Source organism: Megalopta genalis, chromosome 3, assembly GCF_051020955.1.
Source record: "Megalopta genalis isolate 19385.01 chromosome 3, iyMegGena1_principal, whole genome shotgun sequence".
Classification (NCBI taxonomy): domain Eukaryota; kingdom Metazoa; phylum Arthropoda; class Insecta; order Hymenoptera; family Halictidae; genus Megalopta; species Megalopta genalis.
The window spans coordinates 11,474,998-11,491,885 of record NC_135015.1 but is presented as its reverse complement, the minus strand read 5'-3'; the positions used below and the strand labels follow the sequence as shown (position 1 = coordinate 11,491,885).

The following is a 16,888-nucleotide window of genomic DNA, read 5'->3' as shown; positions in this document are numbered from 1 at the left end:
CAACAATAAAAGTGAAAAGAAATTTCGAGATCGTCTTAACAAATTAATTAATATTAATATTAAGAGATTACTTCGAATCGACTTTATAATTATACTCGTAAAAATTTTCGAATCTTCAGAACCTCAATTTAAAGTTAGGGGAAGTATCTCAATATAGAAAGTTTTAGTTTAAAAAATAAATGTGATAGCATAATACTAGAAGTATAATATTTCTATGCATATTAATTAAACATATTAAATAATTATAAATATATTAAATGAAGATAACGAGTAGAATTATGCTTTTCCAATAAATACAAGTTTAAATTAGGATTTATGAGGATCAGAATGACTGGTTCCATCATATTAAGACTCTCACGAGACGTGTTGAACATAAAGAATAGTAAGTACGCGGCCAAGAACGCTAACAAACATAAAAGGAAGGAAATATTACCACAGAATGTTCCGTGTAATCTCCAGTACAAAGCCCATATTTCCCGAGATAAATGGTTAAAATTATCTTATCGCGTCTGCAATTATTTTTACGCGATACTAATTTAGTTAAGACACGGATAGAAATGTTATTACACGTGGAAAAGCGAAGCGAGATCGTGAGATGGTGCAAATGAAATAGAAGGTTACACGCATAGAACTTCGTTTACGAGAATCGGCTTATGGTGGTTATTTTTTGGTTATATAATAAAATGCCTGGAAAGGAGAGGAATGTGGATAGCGCATGGATATGTCATAACTTGAAGATTAGAGGGGAAATGGAGCTTCCCGATCAAATCACCCCTTCACTTAAGGTGTAACATTTATATCATCGGAGAGATGCTAATATTGTAACTTCCGTGGAAAATGAGAAGAAAATAATTATTTTGTAGCGAACAAATACAATATAAATTAAGCAGTTTATTTCTGAATTACATCCGCATAAATTTCACTCTACGATAATATATGATAACGGGTATTTGTGGAGGTAAACGAAATGACTATGAATAAATTATTTTGAAGAGATTATACAAAACCTCACGAAGAGTTCGCTGGAACACAGTTCAGAGACCTCTGATCCAAATGTAATCGGAGAACGATTTTCGAAGTTATGTATTAGGATTTATAGAAACCGTTTGCCAATTAAACTGTAATTGGTGGTTGAGTAACTCTGTGTTCTTCTAATTCAGAGCAAGAAGGGTTCCCCGTTATTGTCCGACAAAGACATGGACCGGCAAACGAGATTCAGATGGCACGGTAAGCGCATAGAAGCACTTTCTTGGCGCGCATCGGATTCCAGATCGGCGTTTGCACATTCTGAAAATCGAAAAAATGCGAATGCTCGAGATCGCGGCTTGTGTGTTGGTTATTAGAACTCTGTGTTCCTAAAACGGGGTCATGCGTGGGTGAACGAACTTGATGTGCGGGAGAAGGGGAGAGAAATCTACAAACGGGAAATCAGAGTAGCTCGTCTCCATTTGCGTAACACCGGTGTGTTAAAATGCATCATCGGAATACATTTCTCTCACATGCGCCGTGTTCGAGTCGCATCGAACGATCACAATGCGTTTGCCGGAGCGGGATGCATTTCTCTGCTCCAAAATATCGTGCCTGGTAATCAGCCGCTATTGTTACCAGCGCCGCGTCGTCGCAAACAAAGGATGTCGTAAACTAAACTGGTAATTACGACTCTCACAATTAACCAAAAAAATTGAACAGCAGATAGAAGTAATAATTCCACGATGCTTATTGCCCGAAAGCTTTGCGGGCCAAGGAAAGAAAACTGTGCGTTGGACGGATCGAATATGTCTATCTTCTCACACGCTTTATCTCCGCGTTCATCATAGTTCATTTGATTGTACGTACTTCCTAGTTTCACTGGATCGTGGCAATCCTTCGCCAAATCGGGCGTACCGAGACTTCTTTCGCAAATCTTCTTGCAGAATAAAAACGATTTCTGTTTATTCTTGTCCAAACCAAAATGGATACCGGACTTCCGCTCGACGGGTTCCGGAGTTTCATACTGTTTTAGGAGCGGAACCGTTGACCATAAGAGTTTCGTCGTTTGTTGGACAGATTGGACAATAGGAGAAGTTCCCAGGAGGCGGTAGCATGGTTTAAACCGGACACAGTGTAATGCTAGTTTACGATGGATAAGTATAAATTATGGGCTCGTGGCTCGTTGTTGCATACATGTACTTGCACTTTTTGTTTTAACATAATCTTCGTTCCGAGAGGCAAAGACGCTGAAATTGAAAGAATGTGACACGAAACTGATATAAAATGAAATAAATTGAGCAGAACTTCAGCCGGCCAGGCTTCTTGGATACGTTTCGTCAGGAACGGCAAAGGTGTCGATGACGAAAACGATCTCATTATACCCTGCGAGCAACGCAACGCCCGTATTACACACTGAGGGAATCGCTCAGTTTAATAGCATCGTTCAGTCCGTGCTTGCCACCGATTTTGCAATGCAATTAGGCAGGACTATGAGAAACACTGCTTCAATAGTTTTAATTAATTGCCGTCACTTTTAATAATTATATACCTGAGTAACAGTAAATGATAACATCGGAATTATGACAGCTGAAAATGATATTCCCTTCGATGGTATTTATATTATAGTCAGGAAATTTCGAATGATACAAGCTTACATTTTTGTTATGCTTATTTGTTGTTTAGTTAATCTGGACGTTGTTTGAATCGATCACATTAATTTTTTCGTTCAATAATGTTCACAAGACAGCAACACGAGTTTGAAAGATATTGAGTTTCTTCAATAATTGGGCAACAACGTTTCCATTCACGTTTTATTCCTTTTTAAATGGTTAAAACGGTATGAAATTCTGGCCATCAGTAGCGAAAGCTGTGTATGTGTTTACTGCTGAGTAAAGAAATTGTTTCAGAAGATAGGAAAACGGTTTCGAAACTGGTTAAACGGTAATCACACGGTAGCAGGATAATGCTTGAAAAAAAATCTGGATATAGATGCTCGAGTTTCGTAACTTGCTACGCGTGCTGTATTGGATTCTGCGCCGATTTACGAGATCGTGATTCCTTTATGGCACGATCACGAGCTCCGGACAAGTATTAATTTACCAGTGTGTCGATGATATTATCAATAAGTCGCTACTAGTCTCTCAGTTTCGATAGAAAATATAGAAGCTCCGGTTTTCAGTCTTCTTTTGCTAAATATTCAGGTCGTATCCTTGTGCGTGTATATACTTTATGAATAAAATTTGTTGTATAAACGAAATACTTTTCTGCGAATTCAATGAGCAGTGATCATTTAAATTCCCCAGACTGCAGATTTCATGCAATTATGACAATAATGAACGGATGACATTTTAAACAGTAGAAAGATTAAAAGAATTTATAGAAGCTTTTATTTTGCTTCTATTTCTCGGAAAATGTCCATTTTGCAGAAATATTTGCAGTTCACTAATTAAAGAATGAAATTAGACTAAATTTAAGTGAAAGTTTAAGTAGAGAATTAAATAATACGCAGAATGACGCGTTTTCTTTATAGATGAAACTACCGATCATGGATCACCTAACCGCCGTGTAATGTTACCAATATGTCCCTGTCTGAATGATTGAGTACTTAGTTTACGGGCCATTACGCAATCAAATATCCATATCACATTCGGGGACCGCCTCTGACTCGAAAATCACAGTACCGTGAGAAATTGTCACAAAAGAAAAAGATTGACAGTGAATTCTCGCGTACTAGAAAAATGTCCGTAGGTTTAATAAACCATGTAATACCAATCGTTACACATCATGCATATTCAATGATTCATCAATATTATCACTCTGTTGCAGCAGTTACCAATAATTTGCTTTTTCTCACGTAGCTGTTAATATCTCAAGACGCCTTTTTTTATCGAATACATTATTTCTTAGTAAATCTAGTTCCAAATTGCACTAATTTTCACTAGATAAATCTAGTCACCGTAAATCGTTGTTTCTATAAATTAGTTTGCAAAGATTTACATTTACATAAACATTATCGTCTAGTCATTGAATGCAAAATATAAATTATTTCATTCCACTATTTATTTTAGATAAATTCAGTGTGAAATTAATTTGACTTGCCACTTTTGCACGATTGAACTAAACATTTAATAAATTTTCAGAAAACATAATTAAGTTACTCACACCAAAATAAAAACCTAGATAAAATCGGACGTTTCATTTTCTTTATACCTAACGTAAATTTTTAACGAAAGAATTAATTTGCTTTGCATTTATAAATCAAATTAATATGATGCGTAACACTTTGCGAACAATGATAAAGAAGCGATGAATCCTCAGTTTCCTTGAGATTCGGAATCTTGAGGACAATCGCGAGACGCTCGTTTACGTTAAACAACAACCAAATCGATCAATTATTATTGATCTATCCCATGATCCGTTGGAAGTTCTCACAGTCGCAGACACAAAAAAGATGTAATTTAGGAAAAAGAGAAGAGTGGAGAGAGAGAAGATGCAGAGAACTATCTTAGCCCAGCAGTGAAAGTGTTTTGAGCTCGAATCACGTGCTTCAGTTTCCTCAGGTATATCACCAGGTGAACTCTCACCGAGGGGTTCAGTATCGTCTTCACCATCCTTCAACTTCCTGACTCGGCTTCCATGTTCGAAGTTACCGTCTATTAATGCAATAATTGAGTCAAGCCCGCGTGAAATTGCCGTTAATCAACGCAATATTTTTCCATTATTTTTAGCGAACAGTTTTGTGTCTTGTGCTGATATTCGTGCAAATTTCCAAAAATGAAATGAACCAGTGAGTGATTGTTTAGGAGTTCTATGCCGCTCCCTTCTACTGGTTTGTACTAGTTCCTTTTATATTTGTCGCTTTTATTCCGTGCAAAATGGCGGTGCTAGGCTTGACGAAAATATAAGTATATTTATCCGTAAACGAGGAAAGTGTTATTAGTGTGACACATTATGTTGTTGGAATAACGTGTGAATTTAAATTACGAAATATTTGAAGCTACTACAATGATTATATTGTACACAGTAATGTAAATACAGAGACATATTAAATGGGAGCACCTTTTGGGTGTAAAAATCTGCAGAACGTTCGAAATTATAATTTTTGACATAAAGTACGTACTCTGACGAAACAATAAACAAGTTTTCCAGCCTAATTATGCTATGGAGGTGAAAAAAAGTAAGATTGTTACGCTGTGACATACATTCATTATGGTTTGTTACGTCCACACAATACTGTAGCGTTCTCTCGTTCATTTCTAGTTCAAACACAATGACAGTAATTAAGTAACAGTAGAGCAATATTTGCAGACAGTCCGACAAACTTTTTTCGTGCTTTATTAGTTGCGTAAGCGTTAAGGGATATTCGTAGCATCCTCTTGCGCCACAATTTCTAATATAGCAGATCAGATCAGTAAAACATCATAACATGAGAAATGTATAATCATCGATGAGAATGCATTTTATTTTATGCACTTTTTAATAGACACTGCTAATAATTATTATTCTGTTACGTTATGTTCAATAATACCTTTACATCAGTATCGTAAACAGTTAAATATTATACGTCAGAAATTTTGTTGCGGACATTATGTAATTGAAAAGAGAGGCTGTCTTGTAAATCATTTTTTGTTTTGCTTCTTCTTACGACTAGTTTGCGGATATCGTCCACATGGCAAAAACGAGCACATACATATACACATAGCACCAAGAAGTAAACACTAGTGAAAAATTTAAGAATACTTTTTCATTGACACGTTTTCTACCAACGTCACACATGTATGACGACCACGATTTTGTATTTCCCGTAAAAAACGTCAAATTAATTTTGTGAATATAATTATTTAAAATTTCAACACACAGCATGATATTTAGAGAATTTATAGTTACTGATATTGGTAGCGAACGTGTTAAAATAATTGGAGAAGGAAGTCAGTTGTCTAGCATTAATCTCTTGCAACTGATGCAAAACATTTCCATCTTCGACAAGATCCGTAGCGTACGCCTGCACGATAGTTACGCCTCAAATATTAACCATCCTAAGCAGTTCTATTGGGAAGTAAAAGGCATCCCATCCTCACGTTCCTAGTTCCGGATGATTAGCTGTTGCTTATATAAAGCTTTCATCCTATATGATCACCGATCGAGCAAACTTCTTCGCAATTTTTATAATGTCCTTACACAATCTAGTAATAAAACTATACAACACTCTAATGAATGTCCCGGTAATAAAAGGGTATGATACAATTATCTATCTGGCAAAGTTCTTCACTATTTTTATGATATCCTTACGTAATCCTTACGTAAAGGTATTTTGAACAAATAAATGCAAATAGTGCGCATTGTATTAGTAGACAAAGAATATATGATAATAACTACAAAAGAACATATTCGATATATACTTAATCCAAAAGAATGTTTAAAAATGACGTCCATGATTTTCGTCCAATGTGATTAAATCCTTTACAAAGATCAACAAACTTTAAAGTTGCTTTTCTCGAAAACGGTGCCCTGGATAAAAAAATGTTATACCAAATTTTGTTCTTATTTTTTTTCGTAGAATCATCCCCGCCTCCAATCCTTCCAGCTCGGTTGTACTACGTATTCCGACTCACCCGGTATATATGTTCTATAGACAAGAAAAAAACTTGTTTTATTGAATACTAATCTATAGGAAAAATGATCACAAAATGGAAAAAGTCGTCAGTAGACTACCGATCTTTCTATAGATGCAAATGTTTAGAATAGAATAAAGAATAGAATAAAGAATAGAATAAATAGAATAGAATAAAGAATAGAATAGAATAAATAGAATAGAATAAAAAATAGAATAGAATAAATAGAATAGAATAAAGAATAGAATAGAATAAATAGAATAGAATAAAGAATAGAATAGAATAAATAGAATAGAATAAAGAATAGAATAGAATAAATAGAATAGAATAAAGAATAGAATAGAATAAATAGAATAGAATAAAGAATAGAATAGAATAAATAGAATAGAATAAAGAATAGAATAGAATAGAATAAATAGAATAGAATAAAGAATAGAATAGAATAAATAGAATAGAATAAAGAATAGAATAGAAAAATGTACGCATACAAAACGTCTTCATGTTTGTGATTTCACCACATGCCAACGTACAGAAAAAATTGGTCTTCCCATACTTTTCTGTATCGAATTATATAAAATAAAAAATGCTAGAAATATATGAAATTCGCAGTTCAATCTTAATAAGTCGATAAACGTTAATCGCAGCGGCGCGCATCAACGAAACTAAAAACGTTTGATTTCATGGTGAAAATGTTTGTCCTGCATGTTCGCTTCCCTAGCTAAATTCTCGCAAACAGATCTCCGTGGGTCAAAGATCCCGTGTTCTGTCGTGTTGGATGTTGGATGTTCTCTGCTCTAATGGAAATCGCGTTACGAAAGTTCCTTTGCAAAATCCCGCCGCGCTATATGGAGTATCGTCGATTGCATTGGATCGGGAGAGGAAGATCCACGTTGACTCGCGCAAAGTAAATGGAACAGAGGCTTACCTACCGCAGAGGGGGAGATTGCGACAGGCTCGCTCGGGGGATGTAATTAGAACAAGGCTGTGGGACTGCACGAACCGAGTGTTCCGATAACAAATACCGGATACAGGAACGTTCGTTACTCGTTCGCGAATGACTCAGGCCAAGCATTTCTGATCGACAGTTAAATCCAGTCGATCGGCCTACAGCCAGAAGCTTAGTCAGACTATTCGATCAAGATATCTCGAAAATTAATACGGGAATGTTCAACCCCTGAAACTCTCTGAAACGAATAGAGGATTCCCACATTCCTACGTAGGAGGCCGGCGTTTGCTAACTCCGTTTGTAGGCGCCGTGACACGCATGAGAACGCTGATTAACTCCAGAACGTAGTATTATTAAGACTAACAATGAAATGGTTGAGTGGCGCTACCTCCGCTTGTAGGAAAATGATCGTACGCATTACACGAGCAATCATCTTGTTCATCTATTACACCAAATAAACACCGGGATTAGGTGGACATCAATTGCATGACATCGGGGGAATTGCTTCATTTCTTGGGAAATTCTGTTCATATTATCGATCGATTCCTTTCGAAAACTGCGTATTTTATATACACTTATGACGGAAGACAATTGTTACATTATTTTCAATTCATTGAAATCATTGAGAAATACATTTTTATGTAATCATTGTTTTGTACAACTAATACTGAAAATTAATTAATGTGGAATGGCTATTGGCTGAGAATATTAATTATAATAAAAGGTGTAGGTGTACATAGGAAATAATGGATAATATTGGAATAAGTGGATTACTAAATATTGTAAAAGTTGCGAATAAAATGACCCTCAACTCTATTGAGGAGTTGTTTGTTTTACATTGTAACATACCATAATGTTTTACATTGCATTTCTTTTGCATGCACTAAAAAGTGTTCATTATACATATTTTAGAAAGCCGGATGAATAGGAGGAATGTTTCGAAACACGTCGATATAGGAGATCAACAGACCTGTTCTTATAATGAAGAAAATTGAAAACAGATGCTGGTCTTGTTTGGCATTGATTGCAATATCGCTGACAGCATGCGTCAATGCAGAAAAGGTGAAATATCAGGCTACGTGTTAAAGCTCGTATGATGAAATATGAAATACGTATGAAATGCGTATATGCAATGGACTATAAAAGCAATTATAACACGATCACAATTGAATCATACGCAACTATTTAACAGGCATAAATGTTTCGTTGCAGCAAAAACGTCAAATATTCAGGGAACAAGTTTTGCCAGCATTGGGAGGCAAAATTCCAGAAGAAGCATTTAGAACCGATCGGTTGGCGTTAAATCGGTTAAACAAAGAAGGTATCACCGTACCTGATGGCGTATTATTAGACCATCGACATGTCCACAAACACATGCAACACGTTCAAACTGTGCCTGAATCGATAAAGGTATATATTGAAAGCTATTTTGTCGCATAACGTTTAACACTAAACTTACCATGGTCGATCGAAATGATCGATCTGATATCTTTTTATTTTCAAATTGTTAAAATTACGAAGATTGTTTCTTAAGAAACGATTAAACGAATTGCTTTATCCAAGCTTGCACTATGACAAAAATGACGAAAAGTCTCAAAGTTTCACAGTTTCGTGAGTTCAGTGTTAAAATTGTATTTCAGATTTTCTTTTCTGCTTCCATACTATCGTACGCTTTAATTACAATTGTGCAATATCATATTTACTCATCAATATTACATAAATGAATTAATACGCTTTAAGAAGTTTTTATTTGACAGTCATGTACTATTTTTACCCTGCAGTATGGATATGTGATTTCGTGATTTAGTAGAAGTGACTACAACATGGAAATTTCATTTTTCAAGGTATATTTGAGACCGGACGGTCGATACGTGCCACCAGAAGGACGATTTCAGTACAATCATGCGAAGACGATCGACACGACATACGTTATTCGTACGCCTCATACGCAATCTGATGGCCGCGGCTACAGTCATAAGCGTCCTAACAACATTAACGGCAATAAACATCGGGACTACCCGAAATTACAGGGTTATACGAGTTTCAGACAATTAGCCCCTATAATGGTACCCACATCGCCTGGAATCTACACACCGATTGTGACGCCTTTAGTGTTACCTGGCAACACCGACTTATTAGACGACGCTTACATACCTAGTTGGGACATTCATTATGATTGGGATACCGTTTACCAGCCTCTGGATGATTATTTCGTCGACAATATTGCACTTTTTAATTCGCATCAGGTACATTTCCAACGCAATACCACCACATATTATATATCCATCAAACATCTATGAAACAAATATTTTATTCGCCAAGAAGTGTAAACCAAGCAGCGACAATTTTGTTTAAACTGAATTAGGATGGAAATTAAGATTGAAGAAAGTTAAATTTTATAACATCAATTACAGTTTCAACGTTCTTACGTTTCAAATAATTATTCATTCTCAAATAATCGGCAAATGTTTGAGTGTTAAGTGTTCATTCACTGGACACAGGTAATTTCAAGGTGTTGACGATATCGAATGTGCATAGAAAGTGCAAGGCTGCGCAGCGGCTGCGAAAGAATATTAAATGATACGTCTGTCCGAACGGACGCGAGTGGAAGACCACAGGCCGGGCGAGAAAAACGCGTGTCGACACACGAGACTCCAGTTTGCAGAGCTCGCTTATGCGGACCGCAATTTTCTAGGATTACCGACTGTGAGAAAAGATAGGTCGTCCAGCTCTACTGTTCCCAGGACGCGAATGAAAGTGCAACCGGGAGCGCACTTGCTACTTGCACGCTCGCCTGCACCCGCAGTATGCAGATCGCACGCAGAACCGCCGATAGAAGCGTTCTGCGCCGCTACGCCTTTTCCTTTCTTCATGGAATTCATCCGTGAGCATCTGTCACGCCATGAAAAATGTTGCGTCACCGCACGTGGTCTCGCTGATGCATCTAAATGATAGCACGCCTTCGGACGGCGGCCTCCGCTTAATTTTTCTTTCTCGCGGATTCTGGATCCCGAGTTTCTCGGACCGAGAAATTCGGTCATTAACCCGTTGACCGGCAATTTTTTAATTCTGGGCTCCCGGAGAGACGTAGCGTGAGGCAAATGAAATTTACGTAACAATTGCTATATCGGGAGATACGCGAGTCAAGCATAGTTTGTGTAAATGTGGACTCCGTGTGAGGCAATGAAGAAACAGAATTAGAAAGAATTCAGGAGAAACGAAAAAATAAATGAATGAAAATATAATTTCTTAACGATTGATAAACACGATTGAAGTGTTGCTCATTTAATAATTGCTGAATTAGTCATGTTTAAGGTGGAAATCTACGCGGATCGAGTTGTTTGTACAAATATGAGCTCCATGAGGCAATGGAGAGACATAATTATTGAATGAATGTAGAAGAACTAAAATTAATTAATATAGAATATAAATTTAATTCCTTAATGGCTGAATAACTCGATTGAAATGTTGGTCGTTCAATAGTTACTAAATTAATAATGTTTAAAATTGAAATTTTATAATGAGACTATTTGTAAAATTTTTTGACGACTTCGACACTTTTTATGAAAGGTGATAAAATATTGTTTATGTGCAGATTATCACCGACTATCAAGGATTTCTGAACAAGTTTCACGAGCGATCCTCGAGGCACGTTCCAGCTCGTTCGACGAAGTCAAATCAAAACACTTACCCGAGAAATAGGAAACATGAATCGAGAAATATTGGCACTAACTCGCAAGCAACAGCCTATCAGAATGTTCGATTCAATGTTGACAGTACGGTTTCTCGGTATACGAACCTTACTGCCATTCCGGAAACTAGTTTCACTTGTAATGGTAGAAGGGGTCTGATCGCCGACGTTGAAACTTATTGCCAAGTTAGTTTGTATGACAACAAATATAAAAATTAAATACCGTGAAGTTATTGAATATTTATCACACTAATCTTTTTAGGTTTTCTACAACTGTTCCGGTTGGTCGAAAATTGCCACCCTGTGTCCTGCAGGTACTGCGTTCAGTGATGTGAAAAAACGTTGTGAATGGTGGAGTACGGTACAATGTAAACGACAAGGTCAATAAACTATAATGATCGAATGTACGAAGAAGCTGTAAAGATGGTAGCAGTAGGTATAATATCGATAGGTCTAAGTTACATATATATATATGATCGCTTTAACTTAAATGATTAACTAACTCACCGAGAAGCTAAAGCATTTAACATATCAATATGAGACAGACGTGTAGATTGTTTAAATTAATATATGACAGAACAATTATAATAGACCTCTTGCCATTATTTTGACGTTCACTGGTGTCATACTACCATATTAGAATAATACGTTATATAATCTTAATATCTCATTACAAATTAATTGGAAACGTTGAGACAGAAAATTGTTACAGTCACATATATTTGCAAGAGTATAACACTACATGATATTTCTAATTCGTGGGAAATAGAGTGTGTTTAAAAAATATATTAAAACATTCTGTTATATTTTATTTATAAAATATGCACGTACTACATACGCAGCATAACTTATTAATTGTCGTTTCACTGTTAATGTGTATTTTTTTAATCAATAGAATTAGAATTAAGTATTTTAATAAATTTATATACCTTTAAAGCCCCCCTCCCGTAGGAAAAAAGTTCCTACTATGCGTCATGATGCTCATAGAATTTTATGAAAAATTTTCGTAACAACCGTATATATTATCTATGCATAAAAATATTTATATACACAAGTTAACACTTACATATAGTTCCCTTCACATGTATTAGTAAGTTTGGTCATAATAAATGCGCACATAATACTTAGCACATATTTTATAATATTAATAAATAAAGTGTCAGATGAAATGCATTCTCAACTAGGCCGCGCGGAATGTATAAAATCTTTATTGTGAGCTTTTCGACAAATACTCAACAGTCCTTTCTTATACTAAAAGTTTCGATATTCCTTGACAGATCTAAGATCGACATCAATGAATGTACAATAAATGCATTTGAACTACTGTTTATATTTAGTGTTCCAAAAATATGGCACCATATCGTGTCTGAAAAGTTCTTTAACGAAACTTTTCAATTTTCATTCCTGTGAAGAATATGCATGTTCCAGGTGGTCTTATATTTTTAAAACACCATTTGCGTCAACAATTCAATAGTTCGCATTGATAGTAGATCTCGCATTCTGGAAGTAAAGGAATTTACAGCACCACGATCCTCATGTTTTTCTGCGGCTCTTCCTTCTTTTTCTTTGGCAGATAAGGATTCTTTTCTGGATCCAAATTTAAACTGAAATTAATTAAGGACAATTTATGTACAATTTTTTCATAAAGTCTTCCATCCGGAGGTAAGCAATTTTTAATAAATAATAGTAATTTTTTAAATAATTATAGTAATAATAATAGTAATTTAATAATAATAGTAAATAATATAATAGTAATTTAATAAATAATAGTAATAATTACTAAAATAATAGTATATCTAAGAGATAATACTATACCTGTACAAAGCTATAGCCTCAGCACACTTCACGTTGTGCCACCAATCACAAGAGAATTCTCGTTGACTGAAAATAGTGCCATTTGGACACAAGAAGGATGCACCTTGATGACCTTCGCGGCCATCGTGACAAATATGGTAGACCTACGAAATAAACAATAATATATAAATAAATTCATGTATGGCAACAAATAATTAATTGAAATTAAAATTCTACAATACTAAAAACTACAATCGTATATTCTTTATGAAATTGTTCAATTGTTGCAAATGCATTTGTTGAACTGTAGGAAATAGCTTTATCCAGGGAAACGTATGACTACATTATCGACTGGAAACTTTCTTTATTCGCTGTAGGCAATAGTGATGGTTAAACTGCAAACATGTACTAACTATATTTCTACTCCCCTAAAATGCATTATTAGATCTTTAAACATTTTAATTAAATTTTCTACCTTTTTTAGATCACAATAGAAATCCGAATATAAAGAAACAATTTTTCCCTGTTTCTAATTTGTACGAACAATTCTTCAAAAATTGTATTTGCATTTTGCATTCTATCGATAGCATTCGCAAAAATAAACATCTCAAATTTTCAACCTAAAATTAAATCTACAAAATTAACGAAATTAAATCTACACACGCTCTTCTATTCGTTTTCATAAATGTTGCTCTGTCAACGTGATCAATTAAGATCTCGGTTATATTATATCGAAAAGAAGTCATTAAAATTTAATTAATGACCGACGATTCTTCAACTTTGTCTAAAGAACAGTATTCACTTCGAAGAGAAAATCAGAAATTGAGTGACACGATGTAAGTTTTCCAATGAGGATAATCTTCTCTTTAATCCTCGATACAATTTACATAAATATTTAATAAAACTAATCAGAACGAAGCAGATTACCTGGCAACCGGTTTCCACGTTCGCGTACATTCCTGGCGCGAATGGAACGTAGGCGCAGGAAAAACTCGTCCGCGGTATAGTGTGATACACAGGATAGTCCACACCAGGAGTGCCAGGAATTTTGCTGAAGTCTGAGCCGTCTTTCGGTTTCTGAGGCTTTACAACAATCGGTCGATCGAATTTCGAGTATACCGGCTCGTATTTTGTATATCGTTGATCCTGTTTTGTGTATAGTTGCTCGTAATTTGCATTCGATTGATCCTGATTTCCGTATTGTTGATTCTGTTTTGCGTATTGTTGATTCTGTTTTGCATATTGTTGATCCTGTTTTTCGTATGGTTGCTCGTAATTTGCGTACGTTTGATCCTGATTTCCATATTGTTGATTCTGTTTTGCATATTGCTGATCCTGTTTTTCGTATGGTTGCTCGTAATTTGCGTACGATTGATCCTGTTTTACGTATGACTGGTCATAATTTGCGTACGATTGGTCCTGTTTCGGGTATTGTTGATCCTGTTTTGTGTATGGTTGCTCGTAATTTGCGTACAATTCATCCTGCTTCGCGTATTGTTGATCCTGTTTTGTGTATGGTTGCTCGTAGTTTGCGTACGATTCATCCTGCTTCGCGTATTGTCGATTCTGTTTTACGCGTGGTTGTTCGTAATTTAATTGATCCTGTTTTGAGTATTGTCGATTCTGTTTTGCGCGTGGTTGCTCGTAATTTTGGTAGTCGTTGTAACCGTAATCGTCAACCACTATTGGATACTGAAAGAAACAAAATCGCGGTTGTTCTAAAAGAAATGTTTAACGAATTTTTATTATTACCGTGGTTATTTGTTGCATTTGTTTGCTATGACTATCAAAATAATGTGTATGAAAATAAAAGAATGAATGAAAGTTAAAGAATAATAATAAAATAATATTATTTTCTTTTATTATTCTTCAAATAGTATTCAGATTATTTTGTCGTGGAAAAATAGCGTAGAGTGAATAGCAGGCACCCTGATGTATGAAGTGATCAAAAAGTCTAAGAAGTCGACTTATAATGCTTAGGGATATCGTAACACTTACATACATTATACTGAGATCAGATATTTCGCATATTTTAATATCGCCTTCGTTTAACGGCAATGTTACATCTAAGTTAAGGAATAGAAGGGAAGTGAATGTACGATACAAAATTCTTTCGTGTAGATCACATGGAAAAACACCGTACATAATCTCTGTTCGATAGATTCATATCAATTCAACGATACTGAACATTGTAACAAATCTATGCTCGATGCAAATGTTTAAAAACCAATTCCATCAAGAATATTACGCTTAAAAGTTAAAATTTCGATTCCATCATTCCAATTCCAACTACAATATAATTCCCATAAAATTAGTAATTCTTAGAGCGTAATATTACAAAGTACATTACGTCACGTCATTCGAATATTTTGAAATCACAACATCTTTTGCTATTCCAATAACATTCGTACAAAAATAATTGATAAAGAGACATATCAAGGAGTTCAATGACACAGAGAAACTGTTGAATAATTACAAATTTCTATATTAAAATACTAAAACGATGAATCAAAAAGCAACAAATTTCGATCGACTTGCTTAACTCAAATGAATTCAGTTGAAGCGGTGAATGATGACTTGAAAGCTTGACATTATAATGTTACGATACGATACTAATTAGATTTAATGCCACGACCACGTTACGTGGAGCTATGTTAACAAACTGAAATGATAGGCTCGTTACCTGAAGAGGCGTAGTGCAGGCTATCACCAAGAAGATGGCCATCAGCGGCACAGCAAAGTTGCAACAGTTCCTCGACATGTCTGCACCGTAGGTAATAATAAACGAAACTAGACCAGTTTTCAATGCGCAGCCGGGTTCCAACTCTCCAACTAAACTGTTCAAAAGATTATGTCACAGCGTGAGAGAGAAAGTTGTACCGGGATACAAGTCGAGCAAGGACTATTCCGATTTGATGTGTACGGGGTTTAATTGCATCGTGGAACATTTTCTTACATAACCCCAAGTATCTGTTGTTGGCCGGGGTTTTTCCTTTCTTTTTTTTTGCGTGAATGCCAATGTTAACGCATTGTCAGACGAAAACGCGGCGATAAAGGCTTCAGAATGGTTTCCGCCGCGGGCGTAGTTCAACGATCGAAACACGCCGGTAATTTTGACGCTGGTATAAGCAAGAAGTTCAAACAAATGTGATTTAATTCACCAATTTAATAAAAAAAATTACTCGTGTTTAATTTGTCCCAAACTGGCATTCAATAAAATTTGATAGGCAATACTGAAAAATGATTTTTGTAATCATTGGCAGAAATGATTTTGCCATTTGTTACGTGAAGAATTAAATATGTAGTGACTAATAAAATGAAGCGCTAAATTTTTGGAAGTAAGAATGCATCGGTTTTGATGGGATATGAAATAATTAAACAGTACTAGTTATAATATGGTTTAATTGACAGTAATGAAAATCGTACAACAGGATTATTGTTTTACAGTTTTTTCTATCGACGGATACTTGCATCGTAATTATTGCTAAAAAAAAAAACAAGGCAAGGAATTACGGTCCAATCACTGCAATCCCAAATCAAGTGAGACTGCCCTATAATAAAAATAACTCCTGCTAGACATCCCGCGCTGATGGGCCTACGTGCCCGAACAATACCAGACCCAACCGTAATTGACTGGACCGTAATCAAGGACCAGGAGACGTTATGACGGTGCCGCATGTGCCCGGGAACGGCCCGGGACAGACCCATACCGTCCGGGTACCCAAGCACATGGCCCCTGCCATAAATCCTGGCCACTTGGCCGTAACACAGTGAAAGCAGACAATGACACACCGCCATCTGGGTTCATTGGACGCAGAGACAGTAAGTGATAAACAGACATATTAATCAGCCACAATCCAAGTCAGAGAAACGTGC

At 35.7% G+C, this 16,888-nt stretch overlaps 2 protein-coding genes across 2 annotated transcripts; one reads left to right on the top strand and one right to left on the bottom strand.

The window, feature by feature from the left end:
• Positions 1-4,541: 4,541 nt before the first annotated feature.
• Positions 4,542-12,345, top strand: LOC117229622 (uncharacterized). Its single transcript, XM_033486210.2, has 6 exons — positions 4,542-4,798; positions 8,440-8,589; positions 8,740-8,937; positions 9,372-9,773; positions 11,123-11,404; positions 11,481-12,345. The coding sequence occupies exons 2-6, from the start codon at positions 8,509-8,511 to the stop codon at positions 11,604-11,606; spliced, it is 1,089 nt and encodes a 362-aa protein (XP_033342101.1). The 5' UTR covers positions 4,542-4,798; positions 8,440-8,508; the 3' UTR covers positions 11,607-12,345.
• Positions 12,346-12,410: 65 nt separating this feature from the next.
• Positions 12,411-15,849, bottom strand: LOC117229507 (uncharacterized). Its single transcript, XM_033486028.2, has 4 exons — positions 15,696-15,849; positions 13,940-14,704; positions 13,034-13,176; positions 12,411-12,822 (listed from the first exon to the last, which is right to left on the bottom strand). Exons 1-4 carry the CDS (start codon positions 15,771-15,773, stop codon positions 12,735-12,737), a joined length of 1,074 nt encoding a protein of 357 aa, XP_033341919.2. The 5' UTR covers positions 15,774-15,849; the 3' UTR covers positions 12,411-12,734.
• Between the last annotated feature and the right edge of the window lie 1,039 nt (positions 15,850-16,888).